This window comes from Kogia breviceps, chromosome 8 (genome assembly GCF_026419965.1).
Source record: "Kogia breviceps isolate mKogBre1 chromosome 8, mKogBre1 haplotype 1, whole genome shotgun sequence".
Lineage (NCBI taxonomy): Eukaryota > Metazoa > Chordata > Mammalia > Artiodactyla > Physeteridae > Kogia > Kogia breviceps.
The window spans coordinates 113,173,586-113,192,953 of NC_081317.1; the positions used below are offsets into that span (position 1 = coordinate 113,173,586).

At 47.8% G+C, this 19,368-nt stretch overlaps 1 protein-coding gene across 4 annotated transcripts in view; it reads right to left on the reverse strand.

Annotated features, from left to right (window-relative positions):
* Positions 1 to 10,888, reverse strand: part of GALNT7 (polypeptide N-acetylgalactosaminyltransferase 7) — a 118,117-nt gene extending 107,229 nt beyond the window's left edge. For 2 of the 4 annotated variants that reach the window (XM_067040056.1, XM_067040057.1), the window contains exon 1: positions 10,724 to 10,888. Coding sequence is in view for 2 of the 4 variants with exons in the window: in XM_059071075.2 (XP_058927058.1) it covers positions 10,296 to 10,421 (126 nt within the window). In the remaining 2 variants the exon portion in view is untranslated. Of the gene's footprint in view, positions 1 to 10,295; positions 10,509 to 10,723 lie in introns of those variants that run through there. The other 2 variants (XM_059071075.2, XM_059071074.2) reach the window with 2 other exon arrangements.
* Between the last annotated feature and the right edge of the window lie 8,480 nt (positions 10,889 to 19,368).

Here is a 19,368-nt window from a genome sequence, read left to right on the forward strand (position 1 = left end):
AAAGGCCATAACACAGAGAGGCCTGCATACCACAAAAAAAAAAAAAAAAAAAAAAAGAATTGCCTGGTAAAATATTAAATTGCGAGATGAAATACTGGGAGAAAGGGGTTGGATTTAAATCACCCCAAGTAAGCAGAATTAAAAACTATACCTAAGAAGCCAAGAATTGTAGAAAATGTCTAAGACAAGTTTTCAAATGGCTGTATAAAGTCAACCTTTGATTTCTCAGGTACACGGGCCATTACTGACCAACAACTCCAGTCCAGTATATTTCAGGATAAATTTTTCTAGGCAAATATTTCCCATCACAAACATATTTTTCTTAGCAGTATTAAACAATCAAGCAAACAAAAATATCTTAATTGACTTAACCCCTCTTTCCTAAGTCATTTTTGAAACGTTTATACAAGTGCCTAATGAACCATAAATCTAAGGAGCAGTGGAATATCCCTTCTGATTTTCTGTTTCTGGACATCTTTATCCAGGTATCTTTGATATATTCTGGCAAAATGAGGCCCACATGACTCACTTAAGTACATGGATCACTTTGGTTTCTGCTGGGGTTACAAGGGAACTATTTCTCCAATAAGAGATGTTAATAATATGTATATGAAATATTCACTTTAAATTCAGCAGAATAAAATTATTTGAAGTACTATAGTAAATGCTGACAAATAAAGAACCTCTAGAGCACATTCAGAGAGCATGACCAGGGACTTTGTTAACATACTATTGTAACTTATTCTATTTTTTTTTTCCTGTTTAGCCTTTCTAAAGAATTTATCAAAAAAGTTCCCACAGAAGCATAAAGACATTGCGTTCATGTTACAATTTCACTCCTCAACAAGTGTCATTCTTCAAATTCTGTACAACTGTTCAGAAGTGTCTCTTATCCTGCAATAAGAACCTGAGTCTACTGTTTCACTTCAGTAGCTAGACTCAGGAGCTGGGCTGGTTCGAAAGGAAGGGTTCCAGCTGCGAGAGTCAGACATTCACACCCCTGTGAAGCTACTTGCAAGCCTTGCTCACGCTCACCAGAGCACCTTCTCACGGGGCTTTCTTCTTCTTCTGGTATTTTTACCAAAAGGGAAAATCAACAGTCAAAGGGTAATTACAGACAATCTCATAAATAAAAATGCTGCCACACCCACCACCTCTTAAGAGTGACAAACAAGCTTTGGCAATTTCTCACTTAATGTTTCTTTAAGACACACTTACTCTTTAAGTACCAGCTCTTTTTATAAGGTGTACACATTACCAGCGAATACCTCAATCCTAGAGCACCTTATACAATAGTTTATAAAGCTAAGCACTACAGATGCTAAAATTATGTGTCAGCCGGATAATCAATGGGCATGTCGTTTACTACTGAGGACAGCGGCACCCCTCCTGAGGCCCGATGTCTTTTTTTTTTTTTTTTTTTTTTTTTTTTTTGCGGTACGCGGGCCTCTCACTGTTGTGGCCTCTCCCGTTGCGGAGCACAGGCTCCGGACGCGCAGGCCTAGCGGCCATGGCTCACGGGCTTAGTTGCTCCGCGGCATGTGGGATCTTCCCGGACCAGGGCATGAACCCGTGTCTCCTGCATCGGCAGGCGGATTCTCAACCACTGCACCACCAGGGAAGCCCCCGATGTCTTCTTAAACCCAGGAACTCAGTACAAGATTGAAGGTGGGAACAAAGAGATGAGCTCATCTCTGCTAGTCTGTTCTCATACAGAACTGCTCCCCGTAGTATGTGATTTAATTTTAACTCACCCAGTCTGAAACATCCTTGGTAATAATAACATATTCCAACTGCTTGGCATGGAAGCCTCTTAGCGGGCTCGTTGGTATTGACATAAGACTGCAGCTAACTGTACCTTCTAAACTTCGGAAACCAGGCTGTTCTACAGCAATTCTACGGTCCTAATTAGATAATGCAAAGTTAAGGTTTTCCTCAAGTTTCAGTGCAGCCGCCCTTACACTCTGTGCGCTGGATCAGGCATCCCTACTGGCATGTTTAAACGCTTCTCGGGAGCCACACTTTAAAACACTACGAAGGCAAGGCCAGGGAGCCCAGAAGGGAATTTACGATGGAGCAAAAATGAGAACACTTCTCATTTTGAAATAGTCAGGATTCTTACCAAATGAAGCAACTGCAAGTTACTCCTCCCCTCTCCAGAAAAACACCGAAGCCCTGGGTAAGTGCAGTTCAACCTGTCTCAGGGGTGCTTTTGGGATCACAGCACTGAACCAGAATTAAAACGTAGGCCTCATTTCAAAAAACTAACATCACTGAAATGCTGAGCCTACAGTTTTGCTACTGTTTCTTCCTTTAGTTACACATCAGCCAAATTAATGTATTATTACAAACTGAAAGTTGCCTAATAGTCTCAGGATAAAATTCCTTTCCCAACTTCATATATTAAAATGTTGCTCTAATCACAGCTTTCCAAGTTAACTGGATTTCAGACTAAAAGAATGCCCCAAATGCCTAATACGTATTATCATATTTTAATACAATGTGTATATATAGTCTACATTATCAAAATTACACGACTGTGGTTCAGCTTAAAACATATGGACACATGTGTGTCTGTACACGCACGGGGTGGGGGTGAGAGGCCTAATTCAGGCAGAACAGAGATAACCCCAAATGTGGGAAGTCCTCTTCGGTACTCACGGCTCTCTGATAAAACCCCTTCTCGATCTGTAGTTTTCCCCTAGGGAAGATGAGTGTTCACCACTTGAACTTCTCTTTTGACCTGAGCCAAGGTTCCTGGGCATCGCATTTACCGAGGTGCGCTGCAGGCCCTCCTCTACCCTGGAGGTGCCAGGGGTGGCGCAGCGGCAGGCGTTCCCGCTTCCACGGCCACTGGCTACATCCTTCCTTCTGTCGGTTCTTTGCTCAAATGCTGCAGCACTTGGAATTGCTGGTGGTCGGGCAAGACTCCCCAAGCCGTCTGACTTCTGCCTGAGCCCTCCTTCACCTTTCCTGCTCCCGGCATTTCCCCCGTTCCTCTTTCATGCCCACGCTTTCCTCCTCCGTCCACACCCTAAGCTACCACTCCAGTACCCAGGCCCCAGACAGGAGCTGGGCTCCTGCCCAGGAGCTCACCCTTTGCATCCAGCTCTGGGGCCCGTTCTGGGCTCCATCTACCCAGCAGACACCTCCACTCCTGTAAGCACTTTCTGCCCCAACCGCACAAATGTCCTGTCTTACGGACCCCGACTCTACTCGTGCTCGAGACCAGCGCTTCGCAAAGTCTGGTCCCTGGACCAGCGGCGGCATCACCTGGGAACAGTTAGCAGCGCAAATTCTCTGCCCCACTCCAGACCTCCTGAATCAGAAAGTGCGGGCAGGAGGCCAGATGACCCGGGTTTTAAGACACTCTCTGGGCGACTCTGATTCCGGCTCAAGGTTGGGAACTGCCGCTTCAGACGGTTCTGTTCCTTCTGAGGCCTCAGCGCCCTCCCTGCCCATTGCAGCCAGCACAGCTCCTCCTCCCACCAGCCACACCGGCAATTCTACCGTCAGCCCCTCTCTCCCCCCACATATTCATTTGCTTGGCCCCCCTCCTGGTTTAGGCTCAGCACGAGCTACAGGGACATCCCTCTCCTCACGGAAGTCTGGCCTGGGCGCTGCTCCCAGATGCCTCCTCGGAGCCGGCCTCAACCACCCACAGTATTCAGTGTTGCGGGGCTCGGACTCGGTCGGTCTCTCTCTCGCCGAGCCCTCTTCCACCCCTCCGGGGCCCGACCCGCTCTTCTAGCCGCCACTCCCCGGGGTCTGCCGCCATCCTTCCTGCCTCCGCGCACCCGGGCCCTGTCCCCGCGCTCACCCTGCGACCTGCCCTCCCGGGGGCCGCTCTGACTGCTCCCCACCCCGTGGCCGGACGCCGCGCCGCCCTCTCTGCGACCTGGGGACCCGGTAGCTAGCGCGACCCTCCTCTCAGCCCCTGCGACTGTTAATCGTGCGTCTGGCAAAAGGGTAATTGCTCGTGTTGTTTATCCAGGACAATGCCTGGTGCGATGACCACGTAATTTATCACCCACCCAACCCAGAGCCTGCCCTGCCTACACCTGCCAGCCCTCCCTCCAGACGCACCCAGCTCCCCCCCCCCCCACCACCACCACCACCACGTCGGCCCTCTTTCTACCTCTCATGCATCCCGGCCTCCTCCACCCTCAGGGCAGCCCTGCTTATCCCCTCGGCCAGCCGGCAAGGCTCTTCCCTGAGAGCTACACCCGGGACCCAGCTCAGCCATCACCTTCCCCGCGGGGTCCCGGGCCCCCTCCCCTCCACTCATCCTGCACCGCCCCACATGCTTCTCTCTGTGTGAAATGACCTCGCCAGCGTCTCTGCGGGCCCCTTCAACGGTGTCCACACGAGCTCATCTGTGTTGTTAAAATCTGCGGGAGGTCAGAGGGCACGGCAGAAGTCAGGACACCTGAGACTGACTGTGTAAACGACCTTGGGCAGGGTTCAAGGCTCCGTAACTCGGTGAGGATTACATCAGACTGCATGAGAGGGTTATTGCTACCATTAACACCACACACGGCAGAATGCTGACCTGGCACAAAGGACTCACAGATGTTATCTGTTATCACAGCGTTCTTCACTACTTTATAGTACCTCCAATGTCTACAGCAGTAGATGGTGCTTCATAGACAACAGGTGTGTGAAATCTCTGAATCAGGGAATCAGCAGTCGAACGTCACCACTCCCTAACTCCATTTCAAACGCTTCCAAAAAGCTGCTCTTACTGCTGAATCAGTAAAACCCCAACCCAGTTCCTCAGCCTGCCATTCAATACCTTCAAAACAGGGCCCCAACTTACTTTTCCAACCTCCAGTTCCACCACGTGTCACCAGTAAAACCGGCCTCCCCTCTGGTCTCACCATATTCCTACCATCTGGAACCCTGCTGGAACCCCACCGACACTCCAGGGGGAGCCGAACGCCGGGCTCTGGCTTCCAAGCATCCACCTCCTGCAGCTGGGGAGGAACCTCTGGGTGGCGGTGACACCCTCACGTGCGAGAGGAGACAGAGCCTAGGTCCTCGACACCCCTGCATCCCCGGCGCCAGCCCGGTACCTCCAGTTTCCTCGATTCACTGTTTAGAGCAGGTGGAAGGCTGGAGGCTGGGAGGTGTGGTAAAAAGGCCTGATTCCTGAATGAAAGACAGTGACTGTTCTTATGGACCGACACCTTCTGTGTGGTTGGTAGGTCATGACCTGAGTAGCATCTTCCTTACGCCAAAGCTTTCTACTTCCTCTACTGCATAGCCTCTGCAACGCCTAGAGCCATGGATGGTGCTTAGTAAACACTCCACTATTCGAAATGTCTGTTGAGTGAACAGACTGCCATGTTTACAGTACAAATACATCTCCCAATTCTCACAGAATTCTGTCCGCATTGTTAACACATATTCTACCTTCTCATCCTTCCCTCTTCCGCCACACAAACTCCAACCATAAGATCATTCTTTTCAGAGCCTCAGGCTGTGTCCGTTCTACTCTAGAAGTAATTCTAAATTCTTGATTTCACTGCTTTTCTCCTTCTGTCAGATTGTACATTCATTCTTCAGGGATGAAAATGAGAATCTAAAATACGAACAAAGGCAACCGTCGAGGTTGGAGCTGAACAGTCACAACCATGTTCCAATGTCCAACAGCCGTTCAAATCTTCCTGACCAACCTTTTTTTAACAAATCAAGTTAGAAGTTACAAATATTCCGTTGACAAATGGCCCAAGCTCAGAATTGTGATGTTCATTCACGATGCATTCCCTTCTTTCTCCCTGCCCCCAATTCACTATTAACAAATCGAAGCCCATACCTTACTTATCTCCCATTCCATGAAGCCGGCCCCATCACAAAAGTTACCCAGATTCAACAGCTCGACAGTTTCCATTCTTTCCTTACTAATAATCGTGCACTCCCGAATGGCTACTCTAAGCCTTCCCCACCCGCTAAGGAAACATCCTGTGACAGCGAGGTTTCCTTACCCAGCTACCAGAGTAAGGATGAGGAAGGAGCCCGGGCCATGTCGGTGCTGCATCCTTTTTTTCAACTAGGATATGGTCCCTTCAGAACAGGGACTTTTCCTTGAGACCGTCTTGTATTCTCAGTGGGGAAAGGGGGGTGGTAGTTACAGGATCGATGTCTGACCTTCCAACACTGGACGGGAAACACTTGCACAGAATCGACAGAGACAGCAATTCCTAGGAACGTTTGCATTTCCAGGGTGTAATGAGTGCTTCAGCACCATGGAAGATGAGGGAGAAATTCCACGGGCAGGAAACAGGCATTCCGCCTCCCAAGGGACACAGTGCTTCGCAGGTACCTTTAAGAAACGTGAAAGCTTCTGATTCTCAGCCACCCAGGAGAACGCACGTGTATGCAAAACTCAGCATTAATTTCAGGAGGCGTATGGAGCCCACATTTCTTAGACTTGGTAATAAGGGAGTTTTTAACTGCAAGGGTGGGGGAGGACAGCAAAATGGAATGAAAACTAATCTCAGGGATTTCACTTGCGGAACTGAAACAACAGTGACCTCTTAAGACACTACATTTCTTCTAAGTGATAGCTCCATCCCTAATAAACAAGCTTCCGTTTGAAACAGAAATCTCATGGTCAAGGGCAGAGCTTTTCCGGTTGCAGCGGATCATCGCTGAGATAAAAGGCTTTGTTAAGGTAGAACCTGACTGACTGGGTGATCAATTCAGTCACAGCCTCATTAAGCAATGCTCCTTCCCACTGGTCTTAGCTTGTCACATAAAACCTCTCCATCTAGCAATGGCTCTTGAATTAGTCCTACTATGGATGCTCTGAGCCTAAGTGGCATTAATAGCTTGAGTCAAGTAACATTTGCACATACAGAGAGCTGCCGGTTTACATGCAGCTTCTCACGAGGACTGAATTTGCTATTAAAGAGCCACTGAAGGTCTTTCAGCATCTCCATTCCAGACCTTTATTTTCAGAGGCTAATGATTCAACGTTAAAACACTCAGCGCCGAAACCCGGGAGAAATGGTCTGGGAGATACTATAATTTATTAATTAAAGGAACTGTCTACGCTTTGCAAGTGCTAAACAGATGGTTTTAATAAATGCTGACCTTAAAATATTCAGAGGACAAAGCCTAAGATGATAAGCCTTCCCATTATAACCATAAAACATAACATCAGAATGTATGGACTTTGTCTTCAGAACCTTCCATGTAATAAACAATCTGTCATCCTTCTACCGCCTATCGGGTGCCTCCGGACACCTTCCTTCTCCTTCACTCCCCATGCAGACACCTAGTCCTGGTGCCTCTGCATCTTCGTTTAACAGCTCTTGAATCAACTGACTTTTCTCTCCTTCCACCATCACCCTGCCAATGCCATCAACATCACGTTCCACCCGGGCTATCATAACCTCCAACAGTATTCCTATCTGCTCCTGCTCTAACCAATTCAGCTAGAGTGTTCTTCTCAAGGCACAAATCTCAGCCCACCTCTCCCCTATTTAAAAATCCTCCGAAGAGCTCCATCCTTGGAGTTAATGGCTTCTCTAAAGACCTGATTCCTGGCATGGTCTCTCTGAACCCTTGACCTCCATCTTCTAATTACGCTGCCCTTCCTCCACTTCCTCAGCTCACCATGCTACCTCCTACCTCAGGACCTTTGCACATACTTCTCCCTCTCAGGGGAGTCCCCCTCCCATACCCAGATCAACAATGACTCTTCATTTCTTCAGGTAAAGCTTTTATGACCAAGTTCCTCCATTTTCTTACCCCCTGTGGGTTTTTTTTTCATAGCATGTGGTAGCACAACTTTTATTTACAGATTTGTGAAATCTTGATTAATGTGATTTTTGACCCACTAGCCTACAAGATCCATGAGTTTAGGAGCAAGGAGTACTTCCTTAACAACTAGCACCAGGACATGGGAGGTACTCAAAAATGTTTGTTGAATAAATCAAATCGTATCCAACGGAGTACAAACGGTAAGATCACTTTTCACATCATTCACATCAGAGAAACAGCAAGAGGCCCGGAGACGGGAAAGCGAAAAGAAATATGTTCCTCTTGTCTTGACCACAGGTGACGCATTTTGCTGGGCAGATCTAAAGGAGGAAGTAGTCCAGGGGAAAAAAAGCACCAGGCCACAGCAGACTTTTGTGCCTGGAACACTGAAAGTATGAGGCAAAAGGCTGCACAGGGTGGACCCACCAGGACCAGCTTGCTAGAGTAGAAGCATAACCTGTATTTGGTAAATGGGATTGTCCTAGACTATCTCAGGCCATTTATCAGAATCCAAAAAAGCCCTATACATGGATTAGTGTTAAGGAGAGGCAGGTGTTTCACAGTGGGTGGAGTGTGTGTAATCATAATCAGAGTCAGAATTTTCCCGAAAGGAGATGTCCTTCTACTGCTTACTTCAGAAACATTTAGGTTAGCTTTTATTAAAGGGAGGCAACAGTCCCTTATTTATGCTCTTATGATTTATAAGCTATACCTTAACTTGCTTAGTTAATATTTACCCGCAAACTTAATAAAAAGTTTTGGCTCTCCACATACATAAAGCATTCTTCTTAATATTAATTGTTTGAAAGTCTTAAAAAGCTAGCTTCAGTCTTTGGCAAATGACTGAAATTACCCTGGACCCACCGACAAACTTTATCCAATAAGCTGGACCAAAAATCAAGTTATAACCACCTCCTACAGCTATGAAATGAGCTCGTGGCTCAGTACTTGTACCAGCACTAATATAATATTTCAGAGGAAACAGGCATTGGGGCTGACGCTCCATCAACCCTTTAGAAGACTTGCTATCTGAACTGCAGCACATTCTGAAAAAGGCTAGTTCTGTCACTCCTCAATTTCTTCCCCCAGGAAATGGCATCTTTACGTCTTTATTAGCTCTCGGTAAAAGGCCATTTGATCACAAATGCTTTCAAACAACTGCAATATTCAGTCGTCCTTTCTCAATAAGTCATTTTGAAGCAAAATCATAAAGAGGTCACCATCACTCCGTGAGAGCTGAGGGACTTAAAACCACGAACACATTCAAAAGGAAAACTGGGTACTTTTTATTACCATTAACTTAGATGACTTAGAGAGGAATCCACCTCAGACGTTATAAAGAGATTCCAGTGCCGTTATGTCTTCAAATACACACTAAAACTTCAGAGTAAATCTCAAGAGTAAACCTTCCCCCATCACAGGGGCAGGAGCAGATAAAGAAATCTCTTTCTATGATTCTTAGTGTTGAAAGGACGCCTTCTCCCTCTACTTCCAGACGCTAACTTACCAAAAGGAAAGTTAATAAAGGCGACCCCTCGGATGCAATGCATACGCTGTTTGCACAAGGCGCTGGAAGCGGCACAGCTCCCCAGCCCCCGAGGCCCCGGCTCCCGCGTCCCAGGGGAAGGAGGGGCGCGGCCATAACGGCGGGCAGGTCGGGCAGGGGGCGCGGCCGGGTCAGCGGGGCCGCAGCCCGGGGTCCGGTCACCCACGTCCCGGGGCGCCAACGGAGCCCCACCAACCGGGAGAGTCGGGCGGCGGACAGCGCGTCCGGAGGAGCCCTCGGCGCGGGCGGCGACCGCACAAGTTAGTTTGGCGGCCCCGCGGCCCGGCCGCAACCGGGGCAGGGGAGAGGAGAGGAAAGGAGAGGCGGGCTCCGGCCCGACGGGGCGGCCAGTGGACGGGGCTCCGGGGCGGGGGTCCGCAGGCGGACGAGGGCGGCCGCCGGGAAGGGGAGGTGGGGAGCGGTAGGAGGAGGGAAGCCGGTCCTGGGCGAGGCCTCGGCCGCGCGCAACGCCTGTCTTGGCGCCGAAGCCGAGGGGGCGGCGCTCTCCGCGGAGCCGGGGGCGGGGCCGCGCGTTCCCACCCGGGCGGGCAGCCGGGGGCGCCGGAGACCCGGCGGAGGGGGGCGCCCCGGACGCACGGGGGCTGCCGGACCCAAGGGCCTGGTCCGCACCGGCGGTGGCGGCGGCCACGGCCCCTCGCCTCCGTCAGGCATGCGCGCGCCACAGGCCGCAGCCCGGACCAGCCCCGCGTCCCCAGCCGCCGCCGCGGCGGTCCTGGCCCGGCCCTTCTCTTCTCCAGCCCGCGTTCCAGGTGCGGAGGGCGGCCGCCGAGCCCCCGCCGCAGCGCGGGGCGGAGAGGTGCGGTGGGGGCTGGGACCGGACGCTGGGTTCGGGGCCCCCACCCGCCCGCCGCGCCACCTGCGGAGCCCGCGCCCGACCCGCCGACCCCGCTCCCGCCAGACGCGCGAACAAAACAAGTTGCAGGTCGCCGCCGCCGGAGGGGGCGGGCGGGTCACTCACCCTCATCCTGCTCAGCGGGCTCGGCTCGTCCGGCCGCGGGGATAGGGAGGACCAGAGGACCACCAGCACCAGGAAGCTGCCCACCACCAGCAGACTGCGTAAGAGGAGCCCAATCTTCAGCCTCATCTTCCTCCGGCGGCGAGAGGCGCACAGCCGGGCGCAGCCGCCGCCACCGCTCTCCCCTCCCTCCTTCCCCCTCCGCGCTCGCCGCCTCCTCCTCCCGCCCCCGCCGCCCGGCGGCCGCCCTCCCCGCCTCCGATCCGGAACTCCCCTCGCCTGCCGGGCCGCCCCACCCCCGCTCTCCCCTCCCTCCCCCGGCCGCTCCCGCCCCCACGCCCTCGCTGGGCGGCCCCCGGCCGGTCCGCAGCCCCTTCCTCGCCGCTGCCCACCCGACCCTTCCAGGTCCTGCTACCATGCGACTAACTTACACTCTCCCCAGGTTTGTCCTCAGCCTCGGCCCCACCGCTCAGCCCTTAAAGCTGCCCGGGTCCCCAACTTTTATTGTCCTTTGGGGCCGTAACGCCGGCCCCCCGGCCCCTGCCGCGGGGCGGGCGGGAAGGAAACCAGGAAGTCGCGGCGGCCGTTGCCGCAGCTCCACGTGGCTGATTTATAGCTGGGAGGATTTTTTCCTTATTGATTGTGCTGGCTTCTTCACACGGCTCCTTAAGGAGCCGGATTTGTATCCGAAAGGCCCAGGTGTGATGTGCAAATATCACCGGACCCCAGGAGCTCTACTTGGAAAGCGGGTAGTAACGTCGCTGTCTCTTGAGCTAATTAGAAGAAAGCCAACCTAGTGCGAATAAGCAGTACCAACCTTGTTCAAGGGCTAAGTTTCAATTCCTAGGACCGAGGATTTCGGGGTTTGTAAAACAATACTCAAAAAAAAAAAAAAAAAAAAAAAAGCTCCACCCTCGTCGCCTCCTTCAGACCCGATTTTTGCCGCTTGATGGAGGTTCCTTGATTTCTGTTTTTCAAAAGCCTTTCTGCCTGAGACCTACATTACACAGGAAAGGGTATTGACCACTGTTTAGCCAGATGCCCCGGCCGGAGGAAATAATTTTTGTGCGCGTATCTCCCAACAAAGATGTCAGTCGCCTCTATTGCCAGGTGCACGTGATTACGTTATCAGTGTGACCTCCTCTCTGCCTAATTCAAGTTGAACAGAATGTTTAATATCTTCTCCTGAGTTTTAGGATGGTAAAAGTTGATCCTTCTTCCTTAATATTGTCTCCTATCTGCAGGTACTTTAAAACAAGTGAAACCCGGTTATTTAAATTTCTAGAATGAAATAGAGAATTTGCATCATCAGGATAGATAAAGAATTGGACCAGACCAACTCCATGTGTTTCATGGTTTGGGTTACATTACGTTAGTATATTGGGGATTTCTTCAGAATTCCCACGAAATATTTGCAGTGAACAATAGGGGGAAATGTAGAATGGCTGACAATATGGTCAGGTCTGTTCTTGGCTGGATAAATTGTGCAGAGTAATGAATGTAAGCCCAATACATACAGCACCTGGAGGGCTGTCATGGGTTGACTACAAGTCACTGTCTGACTCAGCATTTTTATCAACTACTTAAATCAAGACCAGTTGCTTTTCATATAGGACGAGGGAGACTGCTGAAGACCTTTTTTTTTTTTTTTTTTTTTGATGAAAAAGACCTGGACTTTTAATTTAATTGATAAAGTATGAACCGGCTGGGTAATGTGGAAAGCTACTGGCCCACTCCTGGGTCAATTCAGGTCCACGTGGGGACCCAGGCATCACCTGTACCCAGGTGATTCTGACCCAGCTCATCTGTGCACCAGCTTCAGAGAAACAGTGAAAGGGAGGGGTGCTTGGGGAAAGGTTTATTTAGATAACTCTGGAAAGCAGGAACAAGATCAGTTGTGGCCCCAACTTGAGCTGTTCACAGTGGGAAGGGCTCCTTTGCAAAGCAGACGTCCTCAGACAGAGACTGGGCTTGGAGGAGGTGACCTTCAAGGGATCTCACTCCGATCACATGAGGGAATAATTCCATTAGAAGTCAGCAACTGAAGTCCACAAGAAGTAATGGAACCTTCTGTTTGAGCTCTCATTTGCACAGTCAGAGGAGACCGTTTTTGATTATTAAGAAAATAGGAAGCTTTATTTTTACTCTTATGAGCATAGTGGGGCAGGTGTGCAAATTGAAAGTGGTCCTAATCACTCCCTAAGGCAATCAAGGATTCTTGGGCAGAAATGGTATTCAGAGATGATGCTACCACCCCCTTTAAGTTTTGCACAGAGAACTTAAAATACCTGCTAAAAGGACACAAAATTAGAAATTGACCAGTGGGTATATGGTTGTAAAAGCCCGCGCTCCTGTGAGTCCTAACAGTGTTTAAAAGAAACTCAAAGTATAAAATACAAGCCTGTTGCAGCATTTGCAAGGAGGCAGCCTCAGCAGAGTTGACCCAACACTTTAGAAAATGAGGAGCTACAGGCATCCAAAGCTTAGTTCACGGTCAGTCACTTAACCTCTCTGAACCTTGGGCTCTTGTCTGCCCGACACTGATTGCAATACTCACTCCACAATATCATCAAAAGGAATAATGGAGATCAAGTACATATGCAAATATAAAGTACAGATGGAGTAATGGGGCGAGTCTCAGTGTTTCTGGGTGTAATTCGTTTTTTCTTAATAAATACTACAGTTACCATATGACAGGGATTGTTGTAGGGGGATACTTCTGGTTTGTCTAACCTGGGGTTCTCTGGGAAAGAGGGTTGAGACCAGAACTTAATTGGAGGGACATGGGACGGCCAAGAGAGCCTTGTCCTCTGTCAGGTTATGGCTTCTCATGTGGCAGATGGTGACGTGGTGTCTTCAGCTGGGGGCTCCAAAGTAATGGGGGAAAGATAATTCTTTGGAAGGCCTGGTGTTTGCAGGATGCTTCACACGTGCTACTGCATTTAATCTCTACGTCACGTGAGTGGGGCTGGCGTTACCATCGTTCTCAAGCTGGGATTCAAAGCAGACTAGATTTCTAGAGAAATCAGATTTTTAGAGATTAGATTTCTAGTCTCAGGATTCGTGTCGCTGCGTCCATACCCCTTGCCAAGCTGGGCTAGCCTTCTGGGCCCGGAATATAAATGTGTTCTTACGATACAAAAGGTCAGGGCCTTAAGATTTGTTGGTTTTAAATTCTTCCCCTGCCTGCTCTGTCCCAGGGGAACCCACCATGAGGATCTGCGCCCTTGCCGGAGCTGCTGTTTAGAGGTGAGATGCCCGCTCTGGGGGTCTAACCACTCCTTCCTTCCTTCTTTATCCTGCAGCCAAGCTGAACATCTGAGTTTCTAAGTGTGCCTTGAACTCCCTTTGCTTCTGGGCGGGGGGGATTCTTTTTGCCTGAAGTGACACAAAAGCTTTCCCATGCTTCCTCCCGAATCCCGCCCCCCGCTCCCCCAGGGCCCTCCCCACCAACACACTGGGACCGGTACCCTGCTGGGTGCTCTACCTCTCCCTCCCTGATAATTACATAAGGTATGTGAGGACGGAGCCTTGTCTGTCCAGTTCATCCTTGTATCCTGTTTGTAGAAAGGGTTCAATAAATATTTTTTGGTGAAATAATGAATAATTGGATTGAGAATGTAAACAGAAGATGAAACTTAGAAGAAAGGCCAGGACTATATCAACTGCTGGTCCTCCTTACCTGGAGCTTCTCCGGAGTTCCAAGGATAAAACTTTGTGGGTTTTATTTAATTAGAAAGGTGATTATTTTAGCTCTTGCGGTTATCACCATCGGCTGGTAAACTGTTACTTCCCCTCACTTGGAATCCTACTAGGGTTACTCAGGACTAAGAAGGAAGTGATGATTTTAATTTAAATTCAGATTATTGTGTCTACTGAGATTTCCAAAAAAGGAAGAAAGAAAGGAAGGAAGGAATTAAATTGTATTGAAATGGGAACACATAGCCTTGGGCAAGTACTATCAGCAACCAAAGTTCAATTGTAACTGTATGTGATTGTTAAGAGCTCAGGTTAAATGAGTCTCAGTGACCTATAAATTATTGGTTAAGTATCCTAGTGCCTATGCTGCAAACCATTTGATCACCTCTTTTCAAAGAAGAACATCTGTGACAGTATTTTTAAGTTAAGAATGTATTATAGGGAACTCCCTGGTGGGCCAGTGGTTAGGACTCTGTGCCTTCACTGCCTGGGGCCCAGGTTCGATCCCTGGTCAGGGAACTAAGATTCCAAAAGCCACGTGGCCAAAAACAAAAAAGAAATGTATTATATTGTTTAGAAAATAATTGCTATTTAAATTTTTTTTTAAGTATAGCTTAAGTTTGTAAAGAATATATTAATTTTGGACAGTGTTTATTAGTTATCTCTTACTGCATAACAAATTACCCCCAAATGTAGCATTTTAAAGCAACAAACTTTTACTGTTTCATGTAGTTCTGAGGGTCAGGAATCCAAGAGGGGCTCAGCTGGGTGGCTCTGGCTCAGGGTCTCTCCTGAGGTTGTTGCCAGGCTGTCAGGTGGGCCTGGAGGAACCTGCTTCCAAGTTCACTCCCAAGGCCAACAGGCAGGCCTTAGGGACTGCTGAGGGACACGTCAGTTCTTTGTCACAGAGCTGCTCCGGACAAGGCAGCTGGCTTCCTGCCGGGAAAGATCTGGGAGAGGGAGGGAGGGAGAGAGAGAAAGAGAGAGAGAGACAGGGGTCCAGAAGCTGTGGTCTGGTGCCGTGTGGAAGGGGACCACACAAGGCTGTGAATCCTAGGAGGTCAGGGTCTTTGGAGGCTTAAGAACAACACTGGAAATCAGAATACTCGTTATTCCATTTATTATTTGTAGTATTTTGGTTACCATTATGATATGCTGAAGTCTTTCAAAAAGAATCCAGATCTTAAATAATTGCTCATTTCTGATTATCTTGCAAAGAAATACTCTGTATACTGTCTTCAACTCTAAAACGAAGGTGTTGGGCCAAAGAATCTTGAACACCCCTTCCAATTCTGAAATTCTGATTGTCCTGTGATGTTAATAGATGGTTGAGACTTTTAAATTTACACTCTGGTGTAGAATACAACCAAGTCAAATTCTGCCTCTATACTTTTTTTTTTCTGGCATGGATTACTATTTCTGTAATAAACTTAAAGAGATGGATAATTCCTGCATTGTGCTCATCTGGAATAAAGACTGTTGTCACCAGGGCTTCCATTTGATGAGGTTAATGGTCTCCTACACTGTTGTGAAGGCAGAAATGCTTATTTTTTTATTTTTATTTTCTTCTTATTATTATTTTTTTGTATGGTACGCGGGCCTCTCACTGTTGTGGCCTCTCCCGTTGCGGAGCACAGGCTCCGGACGCGCAGGCTCAGCGGCCATGGCTCACGGGCTCAGCCGCTCCGCGGCACGTGGGATCGTCCCAGACCGGCGCACGAACCCGCGTCCCCTGCGTTGGCAGGTGGACTCTCAACCACTGTGCCACCAGGGAAGCCCAGAAATGCTTATTTTAAAACCCTTTTAACAACTACTGAGTCTGCGCTCTAGAGCCTATGAGCCACAACTACTGAGGCCTGTGTGCCACAACTACTGAAGCCCTCGTGCCATAACTACTGAAGCCTGCACGCCTAGAGCCCGCTCTCCACAGCAAGAGAAGCCACAGCAGTGAGAAGACCGCTCACCACAATGAAGAGTAACCCCCGCTCGCTGCAACTAGAGAAAGCCCGCGAGCAACGAAGACCCAACGCAGCCCAAAATAAATAAATACATTTATTTTTTTTTAAAAAAAAGAGCTCTTTTAGATTGAACGCTGTAGAACACTACCTCTCTAGAGTCTGTTCTGTTTTCAGACTCCCATAGTTCAGAAGTGCTCTTCTGACTTGACCATTTATTTAAGTGGCGACTGAAACACATTCGTTCTCCTAACAGTCTTGTTTGGAACCCCTTCAGTAACTTCCCATTGCTCTCAGAATTAAGCCCAAAACTCTCAATTTATTCCAAAGACCTTTGCGCGCCAGCCTCTGCTACCTCCACAGGCTCAGCTGGGCCACGAGTCCTCTTTTCCAACCTAAACTGCAGCTATGTTGACCTTCCCTCCGTTTCTGGAATGGGCCAATTTCTCTCTCCCTTCTAGGCCTTCACACAGGTTACTCCCTTACCCAGAACACTCTCTTAGTTTCAGCACCAACTACCTCCCACCAAACTCCCAAGCATCCTTCAGAATCAGTTTGTACATCAGTTCCTCCGGATTCCTCCATCCTCTTCAGACCCCAGCCCTGCCCTATTCTGTCCGAACCCCCTGTTCACACTTGGTCATGGCATGTAGGGCTTAGCTTTGTCATTGCTTACTCAGTGGTCTGTCACCCCCATCAGGCCATGTCCTCATTTGGTGTCATCTTCCCAGACGTTCACAGTACCTAGCGCACAGGGCCTGCTGTGTTGGGGGAGGAGGAGTGAAAGCATAGTTGACGTGCTGTGTTTCACATGCTCACTGTATGTTTTAAGCAAGTTTGGAAGCATTGTGTGATAGAAGATATACTGCATATATGTACAGGAAGAGAAAATGTTCTTGTTCTTTGCTCCGTTGTTAGAAGCTAACTGAAGAAAAGATGAACTTTCTGGTGTGGAATCTAGAAAAATGATACAGGTGAACTTATTTGCAAAGCAGAAATAGAGACACAGGTGTAGAGAACAGACAATACCGGGGGGTGGGGCATGAATTGGGAGATTGGGACTGACATATACACACTACTATGTATAAAGTACATAACTAATGAGAACCTACTATATAGCACAGGGAACTCTACTCAGTGCTCTGTGGTGACCTAAATGGGAAGGAAATCCAAAAAAGAGGGGATAGATGTATACATATGGCTGATTCACTTTGTTGTACAGCAGAAACTAACACAACATTGTAAAGCAACTACACTCCAATAAAAATTAATTTTAAAAATGCACATTAAAAAACTGGTGAACTTTCCAGGCATTAGCAAGATGCAGTATGGCATAGTTGGAAAATAAAAGGTTTGGAATTACCAGGTATCTACTTCCTGTTCAGCCTCTGATTCTCAGATCATTTAGGGTAATCTCTCTGCATCAGCTCTCTGCAGTCTATACTTCAGTTTCTTTGTTTGTATGCAGTTCTGTTATTTCTCTTTTGAGTTGTCCGAAAAGGTTTCTAGGCATAGTCCGTTACTAAAAATAACCCAATCATTTTTATAGCTAATAAAAATTATATCAGGTACTTCGGTCAGTAAAAAATAAAAATCTTAGAAACCGAAGCTAGTCACTGTCCCCACTTCACCTCAGCTATGAAATTCTTTATCTCAGTTTTCCCTAATCTTTATGAGTTTCAATGTCTCTGTATGACTTGATAATGTGTATGGAGGTTGAGGTACTTTTCTTCCCCATGCTTTAATCATTTTGAATCAATAGGTCTTAAAAGGCGATAATATCTAAATGTTTTGCAAAAGTATTTTAGAAGTAGGTGGCTTTGCCCTCATTTGGGGGCTGGGGAAGGAGGGTGCACCGTTCTACATTTTCATCTGACCAAAATGAGTGCTGTAATTCCTAGATAATAGACTGAAACTACCTATCTGCCCACTGATGTGGAAGTTTATATGCACAAACTGTCTTAGGACTTACAGTAACACCTTGACAAATTTCAGTTCTGAAGACTTTTTTCATGTCATTTAAACCACACTCTGCTGAGAACTTGAGTCTTCAGTGAATTTCATGAAATTTTAATACTTGAAGGGAAATTAGAAATGAGAGTCTAGCCAACTCTCATTTTACGTATGAGAGGTGGGTTCTTGGCGCCTCTTACTGACAGAGCTTCCACCTCTGTTGCATCAAAATTATGCTCTGAGAGATTATCAGTACATTTGTCCCTCGTTATCTGAGGGGGATTGGTTCCAGGACCCCTCGGACCCAAATCCGAGGATGCTCAAGTCCCTTGTGTAAAATGATATATATTCACATATAACCTATGCGCCTCTTTCTTTATACTTTAAATCAGCTCTAGGTTGCTTATAATACCTAATACAATGTAAATACTATGTAAATAGTTGTTAAGTACAATGTAAGTGCTATTTAAATAGTTCCCATTAGTGTGACAAATTCAAGTTTTGCTTTTTGCAACTTTCTGGAATTTTCTCTTTTCCAAATATTTTCAGGACATAGAACCCACTGTCAGCAGACTGCCAACTGTATTAGCAAAACAGAGGCTGGTTTCTCTTGAAGGTATCAGGTTCCCATTGTAAAGAATGTGAGATTCTAGGTGGTGCATTTTGCCAAATCTCTCTGGCCGCACTACAATAGGTGTAGCTAGATGGGCAGGGTCTCTGCAGGGAGGTGAAGAGGTGTGGAGCGGGAGAAAGGGGCCAAGGAGGAAGGAACATTCTCTGGTTTGTCCGAGGCAAACTGCAGCCCCAAAGGCACATGATGGGAAGGACAAAGAAGCGCTTTGCACCATCTTCTTAATGGTTTTGACTAGTGATAATAAAATTGGGTTATTTTTAGTAATTGACTATGCCTAGAAGCCTTTTCTGACACTTCAGAGGAGATAAGCATAGCTGCATACGAATGAAACTGAGGTGTATGGCTGAGTATATGCAGGGAGATTATCCTAAATGATCCAGGAATTAGAGGCTGGCCTGGGAGTAGATATCTGGTAATGCTAAGCCTTATGTTTTCCAACGATGTCATTCTCCACCTTGCTGATGCCCAGAAATTTCATCTTTTTAGACTGACCAATGAGCAGTACATTTTCTCTTTATTTGAACGTGTGGCTCTATGTTCATGCCTACTTGGAGGGCCACACCTGGGAGATGTGGGCCCCGAGTGCCGATCTTCACAGGAGCTCCAAATACTGTCATTTAAAGCTTTGGTTTGTGACTTTTCGCTCGTGAGGGGATATGATATGCATGGGGGTTATTGTGGTACCTGTATGCAAATCGAGAGTTAGTGAAGTATGGTATTCTTGGAGCTATTGGTCAAGGCAATGCGAAATCTTTTTGCATAAAAAAATACTGTCGTTTAGATAAATGTACCTTTTGGCATATTACAAAGAGTTTTGAAATTTGAATTTTAATTC